A 12,931-nucleotide genomic window follows, 5' to 3' on the forward strand; every position below is an offset into this window, starting at 1 on the left:
GAAATCCAATATGCTTCCAAAGAATGAACGTGTGATGAGACACCCTGGTGGAATCCTACGCACATGTAAAGAAACACTGTGAAAATGCTTTTTTTAAAAACATTTTGAAAAACACATTGAATTTGCCATTGCTCACTGATGCCATCTAGTGTCACATTTGTATGTTTCACTTTACAACACACTTGAAACATTTTTGTTTGCAGTGGGGATGTGTTGTTGTATTCAGATAAGAGGAAATGAAGCATGTACTGTTTTCTTAAGAAACTTTATCCACCAGTCCCCTCCCTTCCTTCATCTATATTAGACTAGGAGCAACCTTGCTGGAGGTCTGTGTTAAAAGCCCTACCATGTCTTACATTACAGAGGACATTTCTCTATTTTGTTTCAAAGCGTCCTCTATTATTTGAGAGCTGTCCCCTCACCCCCGGCCAACTCTCATTTAAAGATGAGAAACCATGAAAAAAAAGAAAGAAAGAAAAAAGAGGTTTGGATTTGGCCGACCATTAGCAGCACCTTCTCAGCGGGAATTGAGAAAAAACTGAACTCCCCCAGAGCCTTCCCTGCTATAGCAAGGCATCATTTCCATTTCATCGATAGCAGCTCTTTCCAAAACTGCAAACGGACGTTGCAAATCGCCATGGGCAAATTTCGTGCAGATGGGTTCCCTCTATTTAATTTGGGGTTGATGCGTAACCATCCGCCCCAGAAGCTAATACAGAGAATTGGAAGTTGGTTACGGCAACTTGTGAAAACCCTGCTGAGTGCAAAAGCGAGAGGGGAAAAGTGGGCCGCTCGACTCCTTCCTCGTTTGTGAGGAAAAGAGGGCTGGGGGTGGGGCTGCAGGCCCATAAGTACGGGCCCGAAGGTGATCCTGGAGGTCACTAGGTTGCTGCCCCATTTTTGGGTATAAGCCAAGGGTCGGTGCACTCCAGCGGAGATCCCTCCATGGGCTGGATCCATAGCTGTCAACTTTTCCCTTTTCTTGCGAGGAATCCTATTCGGAATAAGGGAATTTCCCTTAAAAAACAGGAAACGTTGACAGCTATGGCCGGATCGTGCACACACGCCTGCAATTTCCGGCGTCTGCATCTGCACAGATGCGATTTCTGGTGTCTGCGTCTGTGCAGACGCGATTTCCGGTGCAGCGGAAGCGAATCCCCGCACTGTGCTGCGCCAGTTTAGTGCAGCGCGTGGGGACTCGCCAAGCGGCTGGCTTGGTTCAGGGGCGGCTCATGGGCCGGTTAAACAACCCCCATGGGCCGCTTGTGGCCTTAGGTTGCCTACCCCTGGTATAAGCGGAAGAGGCCTGGAAGTCAGGCCTCCTCCTGCTCCTTCCACTCTGCCTGCTTGATGTAGCCCCTGCCCCTCTCCAGCCCACATAGTAAGGAGGCCCTGCTTAAAGGCTTCTTAGGCCCCAGGGGCGCTTACATGGGAGTAAAAGGAGGGGAAAGCTGACAGCCAGGGCAACGGCCCCAGCAAGGAGGGTCCGAGACGTGTGAGCTGGGAAAGGTAGACGTATTCAGGAGCAGGGCAGGATTACGTCTCCTTCATCTGAAACGGGTCTAGGAAAGCCCTCAGAAAAGCCAGGCCCGCCTCGGCTCCGTGCGTGGCACACGCCGGTGGCCGAATCCTTTCGCTGACTGGCTGGAGGTTGCAGAGGGGTTTTGTGCAGGGTACATGTTTTAGAGAAGGGAACGGAAAGCCAGTTTTGAAGGAGGCATCACTGCTCCCTCTTGCAACTCCCGGCAGGGCACGTAATAAATAAATAAATACATAAATAAATAAAATAAAATAAAATAAAATAAAATAAACGGCGGCTCTTCCTCAGAAGGCCCTACGGCGGTAGTCGGTCAAGGGAAGGGCCATCACTGCTTCGACCAGGAAGGTGGCTGCCGCACACCCAACAGTTAGCTGCCTAACTGCAAATTTTAGTATGGCCACCTATTCATAATCCATGTTATGGTCGCTCTCCTCAGTTCAGGGTAGCTTTGTGTTTTTGTTGCAATTTATTTTCTAACCCTAGAAAGGGGAAGGCGGTGCTGACCAAACCGTGACTATACAACAGTTATCTTGGGTTCTGCTGCTGAGCAGATTGTCAATATGGCTTTTCTTCCATAGATTAGACCACTTTTAACTGAAACTCCTCTTTGCAGCTTATCACAGCGAATTTCCTGTGGGTTTATTTACCTTTACTCTTTTGGTGTTTGTTTGTTTGTTTGTTTACGCCACTGCTTTGCGTATTCTGCAGGTCCTTCAAGCCACAAAATTTGCTTCCTTTCTCCTAGGCTTCACACTGTGTGCTTCCCATCAACATGAAGTTTCTCTTGGGGCTTTTCCTCTTCTCCGTACTTCTAACTACAGGTAAGCTCACTATGGTATGGGTGCCACTGAGTAACTCAGGACTGGATAACCTAAGGGATCTCTGGAGCGATCCCCTCCAATCTGGAACTCTGCACATGCCCTGGAACCAGTAGGGGCCAGCAGGGCAGGATGGGGCTGCACTGCACCTCTGGCTTTCCAGTGCCACGATTTGCTGCTGGTTACTTAGAGGGAGAGAGGCAAAGCAGTGGGGAGGTTGCCATGGCACAAGTGCAATATTGGGAATATCAGATTAGCTTTGCTGCTGTGCCGGCAGCATGCTGACTCCCTGCCACCCAAGAACTGGCAGCAACATTGGGGACAATGGCATTGAGAAGGAGGAAGAACAACACAGCCCCTGTCACCATGACCAACCGCTGTTGCCTTGAACTGTATGTTACTTTTAGCTTTGCAGAAAAGGAAAATTATTACATTTGGACCATTGCAGCCGTTCAGATCCAAGTAGGGGGAACTGCTTTCATGTTGTTCATAAAATGAGAAAATGCATGATCAAAGAACAATGACAACCAGAAAATACTCTTTGCATAAAATTTGTGTATGTTAATTTATATGTGTAGTTAATTTATATGTACAGTGGTACCTCGGGTGAAGAACTTAATTCGTTCTGGAGGTCCGTTCTTAACCTGAAACTGTTCTTAACCTGAGGTACCACGTTAGCTAATGGGGCCTCCCGCTGCCACCGCGTGATTTCTGTTCTCATCCTGAAGCAAAGTTCTTAACCCGAGGTACTATTTCTGGGTTAGCGGAGTCTGTAACCTGAAGCGTCTGTACCCCAAGGTACCACTGTATTTATAATTTTTGACCTGGCAATACTGTATATCGCAAATCATAGAATCACAGAGCTGGAAGGGACCCAAGAGTCATCTAGTTTTATGTTAGAGCACTGCATTAGCAATTCATTTGGACTTGACGCCCTCTTCTGGAGTTGATAACTTTGAACTCTGTACATGCCATACACTACATGAAGGCCCTTCTGCTCCCTCCTTCAGGTGCCTCTATTGAGTGTGAGATTTGCAAGGGAGTCGACACCTGCACAAGCGAGAGGCAGAGTTGTCCTGAAGAACTTTACGCCTGTTCCAGCTCTCTGCTTGAAAACAGTAAAGGTGGATGAGAGGGATCATAGGTCAACCAGGCCATATAGTGAATAGGCCACATTTTTGTGCAAAATATGTGAATAAGTGGTGCCACCTAATATTGAGTGAGATCAGTTCTCTATTTTGCCCAGTACCTTCCACTCTGAATTTATCCCAGGCTTCCAGCAGAGACCTGTTCTTTTTGCCAGCCAGGGGCGTTATATATTATAACCAGAGAACACATCTGAGGCCCTCTGTGCAGAACTTGGTTTCTGCTACTACCAATAGCCCCACAGAGAGAGCTGGTAGGTTCTTGGGAATCAAAGCTATACTTGGGGTGGGGGGTCGATTATACTTAAGGCCTAGATTAAGCCTTCAGTGTGTCTTAATATTGGACTGCTGCAATCAGGGCTGTCTTTAGCAAATGCGGCGCCGGAGTGCAAATATCCGCCCAGCACCCCCAAATTACCTTGGATAGTGGGGGCAAAGCTGCGCACTGTCAGCTATTGGGGGGCCCGCAACTCTCCCCCATGCCACTGCAGGAGAACAATCCCCGCAGAGGCTTGGGAGGGAAGCTGCGAGCCCGCCAGCCATATAGTTGGCGGGGCGCAGATTCCATCCTAAGCCTCTGCGGGGATCGCTCTCCTCCCGCAGAGGCTTGGGATGCAAGCTGCCTGCCCGCCCACCAGCCATATAGTTGGTGGGGCGCAGCTGGCAGGTGTGCAGGTAAAGGGGGGGCCACCGGCAAAGCCATGCAGCTCCCCCACTCGCTGGGGCGCCCCTGAGAGGCCTGCGCCCTGGCGCAATGCACCACTAAGCCCTATGGGAAAGACGGCTCTGGCTGCAATGCTGTCTATGTGAGGCAGCCCTTAAAGATGATGCAGAAACTTCAATGGATACAAAATGCAATGATTACGTTACTGGACGGGGTTCTATTTAGAGCTCTTACCATCCTTGTTTTAAAAACAACTGCACTGGTTATCATCTTGCTTCTAGGCCCAAGTCAAGGTGTTCGAAATATTGGTGTTTAAACAACTTAGACCCATGATATCTGAAAGTCTGCCTCTATTTCTGCAGTTCCTTACAGGTGTTAAAATTAGCAGAGGTGCCTCCCTCAGCAGTTCTACTGTCCATAGAAGTGCAGGGAAAGGGAGCCTGGGTTTCTCTGTGGCAGCCCCTAAAACAGAGCTTTCCAAACTTTTCATGTTGGTGACACACTTTTTAGACATGCATCATTTCGCAACACAGTAATTTAGTTTTACTAGCAAACCAGAGGTTAAACTAACCCCTTTACAGCCCTGGGAGGAGAGCAGGGACCGTTCATGTGACACACCTATGCACTGCAGCTGACACACCAACGTGTCGCGACAAACAGTTTGGAAAGCCCTGCCCTAAAATGTGGAACTCCGTCCCCACAGAGATGCACTTGACAATTTCTTTCTACAGCTTTCCCCATATGCTGAAGAAGACCCACCTGTTTACCTTGGCCTTTGACAGGAAATTTTGTTTTGTGGGACCCATTTCTTTCATTTAATTGAGACCAGACATCCCCAAACTTGGCCCTCCAGCTGTTTTTGGACTACAAGTCCCATCATCCCTAACTAACAGGACCAGTGGTCAGGGATGATGGGAACTGTAGTCCCAAAACAGCTGGAGGGCCTAGTTTGGGGATGCCTGATTTAGACTGATCCTTTTTGCTTGAGGCCGGTCACACTTTCTTGGTGTGTTTTTTTAAGTACAGTGGTGCCCCGCAAGACGAACGCCTCGCAAGACGGAAAACCCGCTAGACGAAAGGGTTTTCCGTTTTGGAGGCGCTTCGCAAAACGAATTTCCCTATGGGCTTGCTTCACAAGACGAAATGTCTTGCGAGTTCCTGCGGGTTCCCCCCCCTTTCCTAAGCCCTAAGCCGCTTATCAGCTGATCCGCTAAAAGCCGCTAAACCGCTAATAGCGCTAATCCGCTAAGCTGTCAATGGGCTTGCTTCGCAAGACGAAAAAACCGCTATACGAAGAGCCTCACGGAACGGATTAATTTCGTCTTGCGAGGCACCACTGTAATTCTGTCATCGTATTGTGGTAAATAAATAGTTGTGACATGGTCCCTTCCCTCCATGCATGCCCAAGTATATAGCACACTACGACTGAGCAGGTAACACCTCTCACCATCTAAATGTATCTTCTCTTTTCTTCTTTTTTGTGTAGTTAAGGATGTATTCATGGCAAAGGGATGTGCAAACCCTGAAATCTGCCTTTTTGGTGTGATCACTATGACTGATGGCAATGGGAGCCACCTAAGGCAGGTTGCCACCTGTTGCGAAGAGTATGACTGCAGTCCAGCTGCTCCGATACGTAGGTTTCTGTTTTTGTATAAGGTGTCTCCTTTTTCTGTTTGTCTGCATGAGGTGGCCATTCCGTGCGGTCTCGGTTTCCAACAGATGAAGGGCTAACAATTAATTAATGAAACCTTGACCCATAGAATATACTTTAAGTTCTTATTAAATGGCTGCATTTGTCAGGATTAGGGTCCTGACACCCCCAGGACTTTCCTGGTATGCATGCCTAGTACTCCCAGACTCCAGGGCATGTAAAGAGCTCAGCAGAGTAACTCAGCAGTGTGTCGGCAGCACAAACAGCTCACTCCATGAGCAAATACGCTTTACGAAAGCATTTCAATAAGCATAGTGGTTACAAGCCCTCAGCCAGATCCCTGGCTGTGTGCATAGCTTCAAAAAAACAGTTACAGAGAGAAGGCAGTGAACTTGAATAGCTTGAAAATGAAAGAAAGACTGACTGGCTCTCACACCTGCACACAATTATATAAGGAGGGCTCAGACAGCTTGGAACCTTCCGGTAAACAATAAATACTAATGAGAAAGGACTGCTGAGTCACTACAGTACATGGGCAAGAAGCGACATCTCTGGAAATTTGAAAGGACCTACCGTATGTTACAAACACAGATTATTTTCCAGGGTTGGAACGATATTTTCAGTGACCCACCGAGAGGTAGACAATTCGCCAGGCAGTACTGAGCAGCGTGATGTACCCACATCCTGTAGGGCAGCCTTCTCCAAAGGTTGTGGCTTCGAGAAACTTTGGATTGCAACTCCTATCAGCTCCAGCCACCATTGTCAATGGTGAGAAATGATGGGAGTTATGTTCCAAAACTTCTGGAGGGCACAAGCTGCAGTAGGGCTTCACCTTCTGTGCCTAGGAGGCAAGAGCCCTTGGGGCTACAATGGCTCCCAGTATGTTTCCAAGCACAATTCAAAGTGTTGGTGCTGACCTTTAAAGCCCTAAACGGCCTCGGCCCAGTATACCTGAAGGAGTGTCTCCACCTCCATCGTTCAGCCCGGACACTGAGGTCCAGCGCCGAGGGCCTTCTAGCAGTTCCCTCCCTGCGAGAAGTTACAGGGAACCAGACAGAGGGCCTTTTCGGTAGTGGCGCCCGCCCTGTGGAACACCCTCCCACCAGATGTCAAGGAAATAAACAACTATCTGACTTTTAGAAGACATCTGAAGGCAGCCCTGTTTAGGGAAGTTTTTAATATTTGATGTTTTATTATGTTTTTAATCTGTTGGGAGCTGCCCAGAGTGGTTGGGGAAACCCAGCCAGATGGGAGGAGAAATAATAATAATAATAATAAATAATAATAATAATAATAATTCTCTCAAGTCTTTCTTGCGATGTGTGGTAGGAGATGCAGCCTCTCCATGTGGGATAAATCGTGGCTTGCCACCAGGTGTCCTTTGACTGTATTTAAAACTCTCCAGTTGTTGTTCTGCTGGTCCTCGCTCCAGCTCCAAACACTGCTGAGATCTTTCATTTGTATCTGTTTTTATTTCTTGAAATTTATACAATGGTTGATCATGAAAAAACCCACCATTTACAAAAAAGACACCTCAATAAACTTATAAAAAAGAAAAATTAACAACAATAATTTAAGACTTTCAAAAAGTTAAGGTAACAATAGAATATGTGAAGGAAAATGTGCCTTTAAGGTAAAGGTAAAGGTACCCCTGACCATCAGGTCCAGTCGTGACCGACTCTGGGCTTGCGCACTCATCTCGCTCAAGAGGCCGGGAGCCGGCGCTTGTCCGCAGACAGCTTCCGGGTCATGTGTGACTAAGCCGCTTCTGGTGAAGCAGCGCAGCACACGGAAACGCCGTTTACCTTCCCGCCGGAGAGCGGTCCCATTTTATCTACTTGCACTTTGAGGTGCTTTCGAACTGCTAGGTTGGCAGGAGCTGGGACCAAGCAATGGAAGCTCACTCCGTCGCAGGGATTCAAACCGCCAACCTTTCGATCAGCAAGTCCTAGGCACTGTGGTTTAACCCACAGCGCCACCCGCGTAACAATAGAATATGTGAAGGAAAATGTGCCTTTAAATGTGCATTTAAATACCTCAATAATGCAATTTGTTCTGTAGGTTTTTGTTTTTTTTAAAAAATGAAATTATTGCAGAAACTGGATGGAACAAGAAGTGACAAACACATGCAAAAGTGTCAAGGACCGGAAATAAGCTGATCTACCCATCCTTAGTTCAGTTCAGAGATGGACGCATAATTTTGTTCCTGGTCTATGGTACCCTTGCATGTGTTTATTCATACGTTTAGGCTGTCCTCTTTCTGCATCAATCTGCGGATATTTTAAAATAAAAAACCTGTAGAAATATTTAAATATGGTTCTGGTGCACATTTTAGCATTAAATACGTAATTTACCTAAACACCAACATTTATAAATGTATTTTATCCTGAGATACCATTTATGTTTTTTAAATACATTTTGGTCTGTGTTTTGAGCCAAGAATTGTACAACAGAATTTGGAGAAGTACAAATCACATTAAGAGGGGCCAGTAGCTTAGGATCTGTTTACTTATGCTACCACAACCTTACGCAAGCTGGGAGTAGTGGCAGGGGGAGGCAAATAAATATATGAAGAGCAGGGGAACCTACTATTCCCTGTTCTTCATTTATTTATTCCTACCACCATCTGCACACCCAGCAGGTTTTCCTTGCTTACCGAGTTCTGAGAAGGTCACAGGAAAGCCCTGGAAAGCTCTCAGAGCCCTTGCACATCCTTCAGCCCTCTGCCTCGTGGAGGCGACGGGACGGTTCCAGGGGTTCCTAACTTTGCTGAATTTTGTATTGGTCTTGGGCAGTGGTTCCCAACCTTTTTTGGCCATGCCCCATCTAAGCATCTCTAAAATCCCAATGTCCTCCCACCCTCCATGACATATAATTCTTATTATTCAAAAAGTGAACTCCTATTCACGTGGAGGAAGCTAAAAGGCCATTAACGTGGTCTAATTCATTCTCAGATTGCCCCCCTTAAAAATAAAATTGCCCCCATGTTGGGAACCATGGGTCCAGGGGATGCAAATTAGGCTGCTTTGCTTAAAAATGTGGCACAAACAAAACTACTTCATCCGTAGTGCAGTTTTCTAAGGAGAACTGCACTAACACAAGCTCCCTTGAACCTCTCACACTCCTTTTGCTTTTCAGTTTCAGAACGGAATACCAGAGCCAATGGAAAGATTTGCCCAGGCTGCTCGTCTGACAAAGGCGACTGTTCTGCAGCGGTCACAGAATGTATTGGATCTGAAACTTACTGTGTTAGCTATGTCACACTTACAGGTATTTCTGATTCTATTGCTATGGCCCTTTTAAGCTTTGGCTACTCCTGCTGTGTGAAGTGCCTTTTATCAGTGCTGTTGGATAGTAGCTTGGGCCAAGCTGGATTTGATGTGAACAGCATGAATGCAATTAACCTGCATGCTTTCTTGATACGTACATAGCAGTTGCAGAGATGCTGAGCACCATCCTAGTAGTGATTTCAGCCAGGAAGGATGAGCCCACTTGTTAGTGTTGTTAGCCAATATGAATTGCAGTGAAGGGTCTTTGCTGGGTAGCTAACTTCTCCTTCAAGGATTTGGCACAGCAGAGGTTCAGCCCTGCAAGTCTGGCACCTAGGACTGTTTACAATCCATCAGCTCTTTAATGCTTTCTCAATAAGGAGAGAAACCTTTCCAATCTAAGACTGATGGGGACCAACATCCCCGTGCTCCCCCGTGACAGGCTTTTTGCACAGGCTTTTAGTTTGCTTTGCTTACTTGTTGAGGTTGGCTGGGGAGGTACGTGCAAGGGCATAGCCCCAGAGTTTGGGGGTGTAAAAGCACCTGCAATTCTAAGAAGTTAGTGAATGTTAGAAATTACTGAGTGCTAGAAATTACTAAATGCTTGGAGTTTTCCCCTGGGTGAGATATAGCTTAGCAGTGTAAAAAACAAAACAAAACACAAGCTCAGTTTGTTTTTCAAGGTATCGCTTGGGATGGAAGATGTTAAGCAAGACTGAAGGGGTTGATAGCCCACCAAAGGAGGTTGCCAGGGTAATATGGGTGTGATGTCACACAGGAAAAATGCCTTCCTTTTGAAAAAACAGAGGTCTCCCCAGTGTGTATGGGGGGGGAGGGAGCAGATAGAAAGAGAGGTGTTGCGTTTGGCAAGGTGTTCTTGGAGGAAGGAGGGAAACAAAGGGGAGAACTCTGGAGCCATGGCGGGCTGCTGCTTTGAACCCAAGCTCACTGAAGTTACTAGAGGGGCAATGAGGGACACTCCTGGGGCCTCATGTTCTGCATTCCCTCAATGGAAGGCTTTAGGTGTAAATATGTGTAAAATAAACCATATTTTTTAAAAAGACACTAGTCCTCACTGTGCCTTGATTCCCAACGGAAACATGACCCTGGGAAAGTGCCTGTCTCATGCAGACGCTTGGTGGAGATTGGAGTGGCATGTAACGCTATATATCGTGGCTAGATGCATTTTTCAGCGTGTGTGTATCAGCTACTGGATCTTCTGACCACTCATCTTTTCGTTTTTACGCACAGAGGAGAATGTCGTAATCGGCTCCAGGAAGGGCTGCACTCGTGAAGACACCTGCACCCACTTAAAAACATTTGACGGAGGGATTTTTCATGATGTTAATCGTGTTACAAATGTTCAGTGTACCCCAGCCGTGGCAGCCACCACTTCTTCTTCTCCTCCTCCTCCTCTCTCCTTTCCCCTCCCATTCAGATTCTTTCTCCTGGCTCTCCTGCTGATGAAGCTTCTTTTGTAATGAGCTTCTTGCACCACTTCACCGCTGAAGGAAGATGCCTCTTGTTTTTGAGTTTCAGAGGGATTTGCCTTCCTCTATGTTTTATTGAGTGAAACAAATAAAATAAAAGTTGGGGGGGAATGAGTCAGTGCCATTTTCCTGTTCTATTGATCCACTGATCAGATAGATCCACTGCCCAGGGATCAGAGGTGAAATAATTATTTGCCTACTTTCAACATCTGGAGACATTGGGAGCAGCCCAGACCTTCTTGAGGGAAGGGTGGGCTCAGAAAGTGCTGATGGAATAGATCCAATGTTTTGCTGAGAGAGAAGATGAATGAATGCTGGAATAGAAACAAGTTTCAGTTTTTGTCTGTTTCTGTTGATCAGAGCTGATTCCCCAGTTTCTCCCCTGAATCCAATATTTGGAACCCTGAACACGCTTGGAGGAAGGATGGACTAAGAATGTGATACTTTCGTAAATGGTATTGATCCAGTCCTGCCCCTTGCAGCATGCCCTACCCAACTGCACCCCACACAGCCAGGAGACCTGCTTTCCTGTGCAACCCCATCTTAGGTAAAGAATTTTCCATCTCTCAGAATCTAGGGGAATCTAGCAGAAAGGGGGTTGAGCCTCTGCCCAGCTACAGCTTTTTAAGTTGTGAACAACTAAGTGATCTTCGGATGAAAGGTGGTCTATAAATTTAATAAGTAATAGATGATGTCACCACCCAGGAACAGCTTTCTTTGGAGTTAAGTTAGTGGTAATAAAGCACATGAACAAGTCAGACCTGTCTCAGCTCTCTTAATAATCTGGCTCCCATGATAGCTTGAGCAAACAGCTTTGCTAGTAAATGAAGAGGGGCATTTTACTGCATTCTGGCAAGTTTGGGGAGGCTGGAAGGTATAAAAGAGAAACCTTCGCTCCTCTGCCTCTCAGTGTTTAGGTAAGAGAAAGAATAGGTAATCTCTGCCAACCCATCCAAAACTTGGACCGTGTACACCTTACCCACTTGGATAATCTCCCACAGCTGGTGCTTGAAGCCACATGATGCTAGCTGCAATCCATATGTATCCTGCAGCTTCTCGAGCAGTAATCTTGTTTGATGTGCTTCTATCTGATTAGAAAATGAATGCTTGAGATGGTATTTAATTCCACGTAGGCTTGCTAAAGGGGCGCGGGTGGCGCTGTGGGTAAAAGCCTCAGCGCCTAGGGCTTGCCGATCGAAAGGTCGGCGGTTCGAATCCCCGCGGCGGGGTGCGCTCCCGTTGCTCGGTCCCAGTGCCTGCCAACCTAGCAGTTCGAAAGCACCCCCGGGTACAAGTAGATAAATAGGGACCGCTTACTGGCGGGAAGGTAAACGGCGTTTCTGAGTGCTGCGCTGGCTCGCCAGATGCAGCTTTGTCACGCTGGCCACGTGACCCGGAAGTGTCTTCGGACAGCGCTGGCCCCCGGCCTCTTAAGTGAGATGGGCGCACAACCCTAGAGTCTGTCAAGACTGGCCCGTACGGGCAGGGGTACCTTTACCTTTACCTTTTAGGCTTGCTAAGATGTATAAGACTGAATAGATAAGTGCTAGGGATGCAAAGAGGTTGATGGAACCTTCTTTCATATGTGGTGGACTTGTAAAAGGGTAAAAGAGTATTGGGAAGTGATCCATAATGAATTGAAAAAATGTTCAGAAGTACTTTCCAAAAAAACCCCCAGAGTCCATTCTGTTGGGGATAATTCAGACTGAAATTCCCAGGTGTCAAAAAAGGTTATTTATGTATGTCACTGCTGCAGCCCGTATTTCGTTAGCCCAAATATGGAAAACAAGCGAGGTCCCAACCAAAGAAGAATGGCAACTTAAATTGACAGAATATGCACAGAATAAGAGAACAAGAAGAACATACATATAGAGAAGATTGGAATCTTTTTATTGAATATATGGGAAATAACTATGTACAGCTGAAAATGCTGGCAGCATTAAGATAAATTCAACAGTGTAATAAGTTTTGATGGGTGTAATAATGGAATACTGAATGGTATAGTTTTGTAAAATATGCAGGATTTTACAGTATGATATGCAAAATGAACCATGGAAAGAGAAGAAAGGAAGTCATTGATATCTTAAGGATGTAAACATGAGAAAATTATAGAAAAAAGAAAATGAATGCTTGGAGGGTCAGGTAAATTAATAAATGGAAATGATATTTGTACATAGTAGGGATGTTTCTGAAAATGTCCTTACCATGGCCAATTTTGCACTCACTGAGGGTGTACCACTAATAGGTGGTACACAAATAAATTTTCACAAATTTGTGGAGGATAAGGCAATCAATGGATGATATTATAATTAGTAGTAGTACAGTGGTACCTCGGGTTACATACGCTTCAGGTT

General features: G+C 46.3%; 1 protein-coding gene across 1 annotated transcript; it reads left to right on the forward strand.

Annotated features, from left to right (window-relative positions):
* Positions 1-693: 693 nt before the first annotated feature.
* On the forward strand, positions 694-11,335 carry LOC309346168 (phospholipase A2 inhibitor NAI-like). Its single transcript, XM_081869903.1, has 6 exons — positions 694-810; positions 2,286-2,361; positions 3,369-3,482; positions 5,654-5,800; positions 8,957-9,088; positions 10,339-11,335. The coding sequence occupies exons 2-6, from the start codon at positions 2,313-2,315 to the stop codon at positions 10,566-10,568; spliced, it is 672 nt and encodes a 223-aa protein (XP_081726029.1). The 5' UTR covers positions 694-810; positions 2,286-2,312; the 3' UTR covers positions 10,569-11,335.
* Positions 11,336-12,931: the final 1,596 nt, after the last annotated feature.

This window comes from Podarcis erhardii, assembly GCF_964252035.2.
Source record: "Podarcis erhardii genome assembly, chromosome: 7".
Taxonomy (NCBI): Eukaryota; Metazoa; Chordata; class Lepidosauria; order Squamata; family Lacertidae; genus Podarcis; species Podarcis erhardii.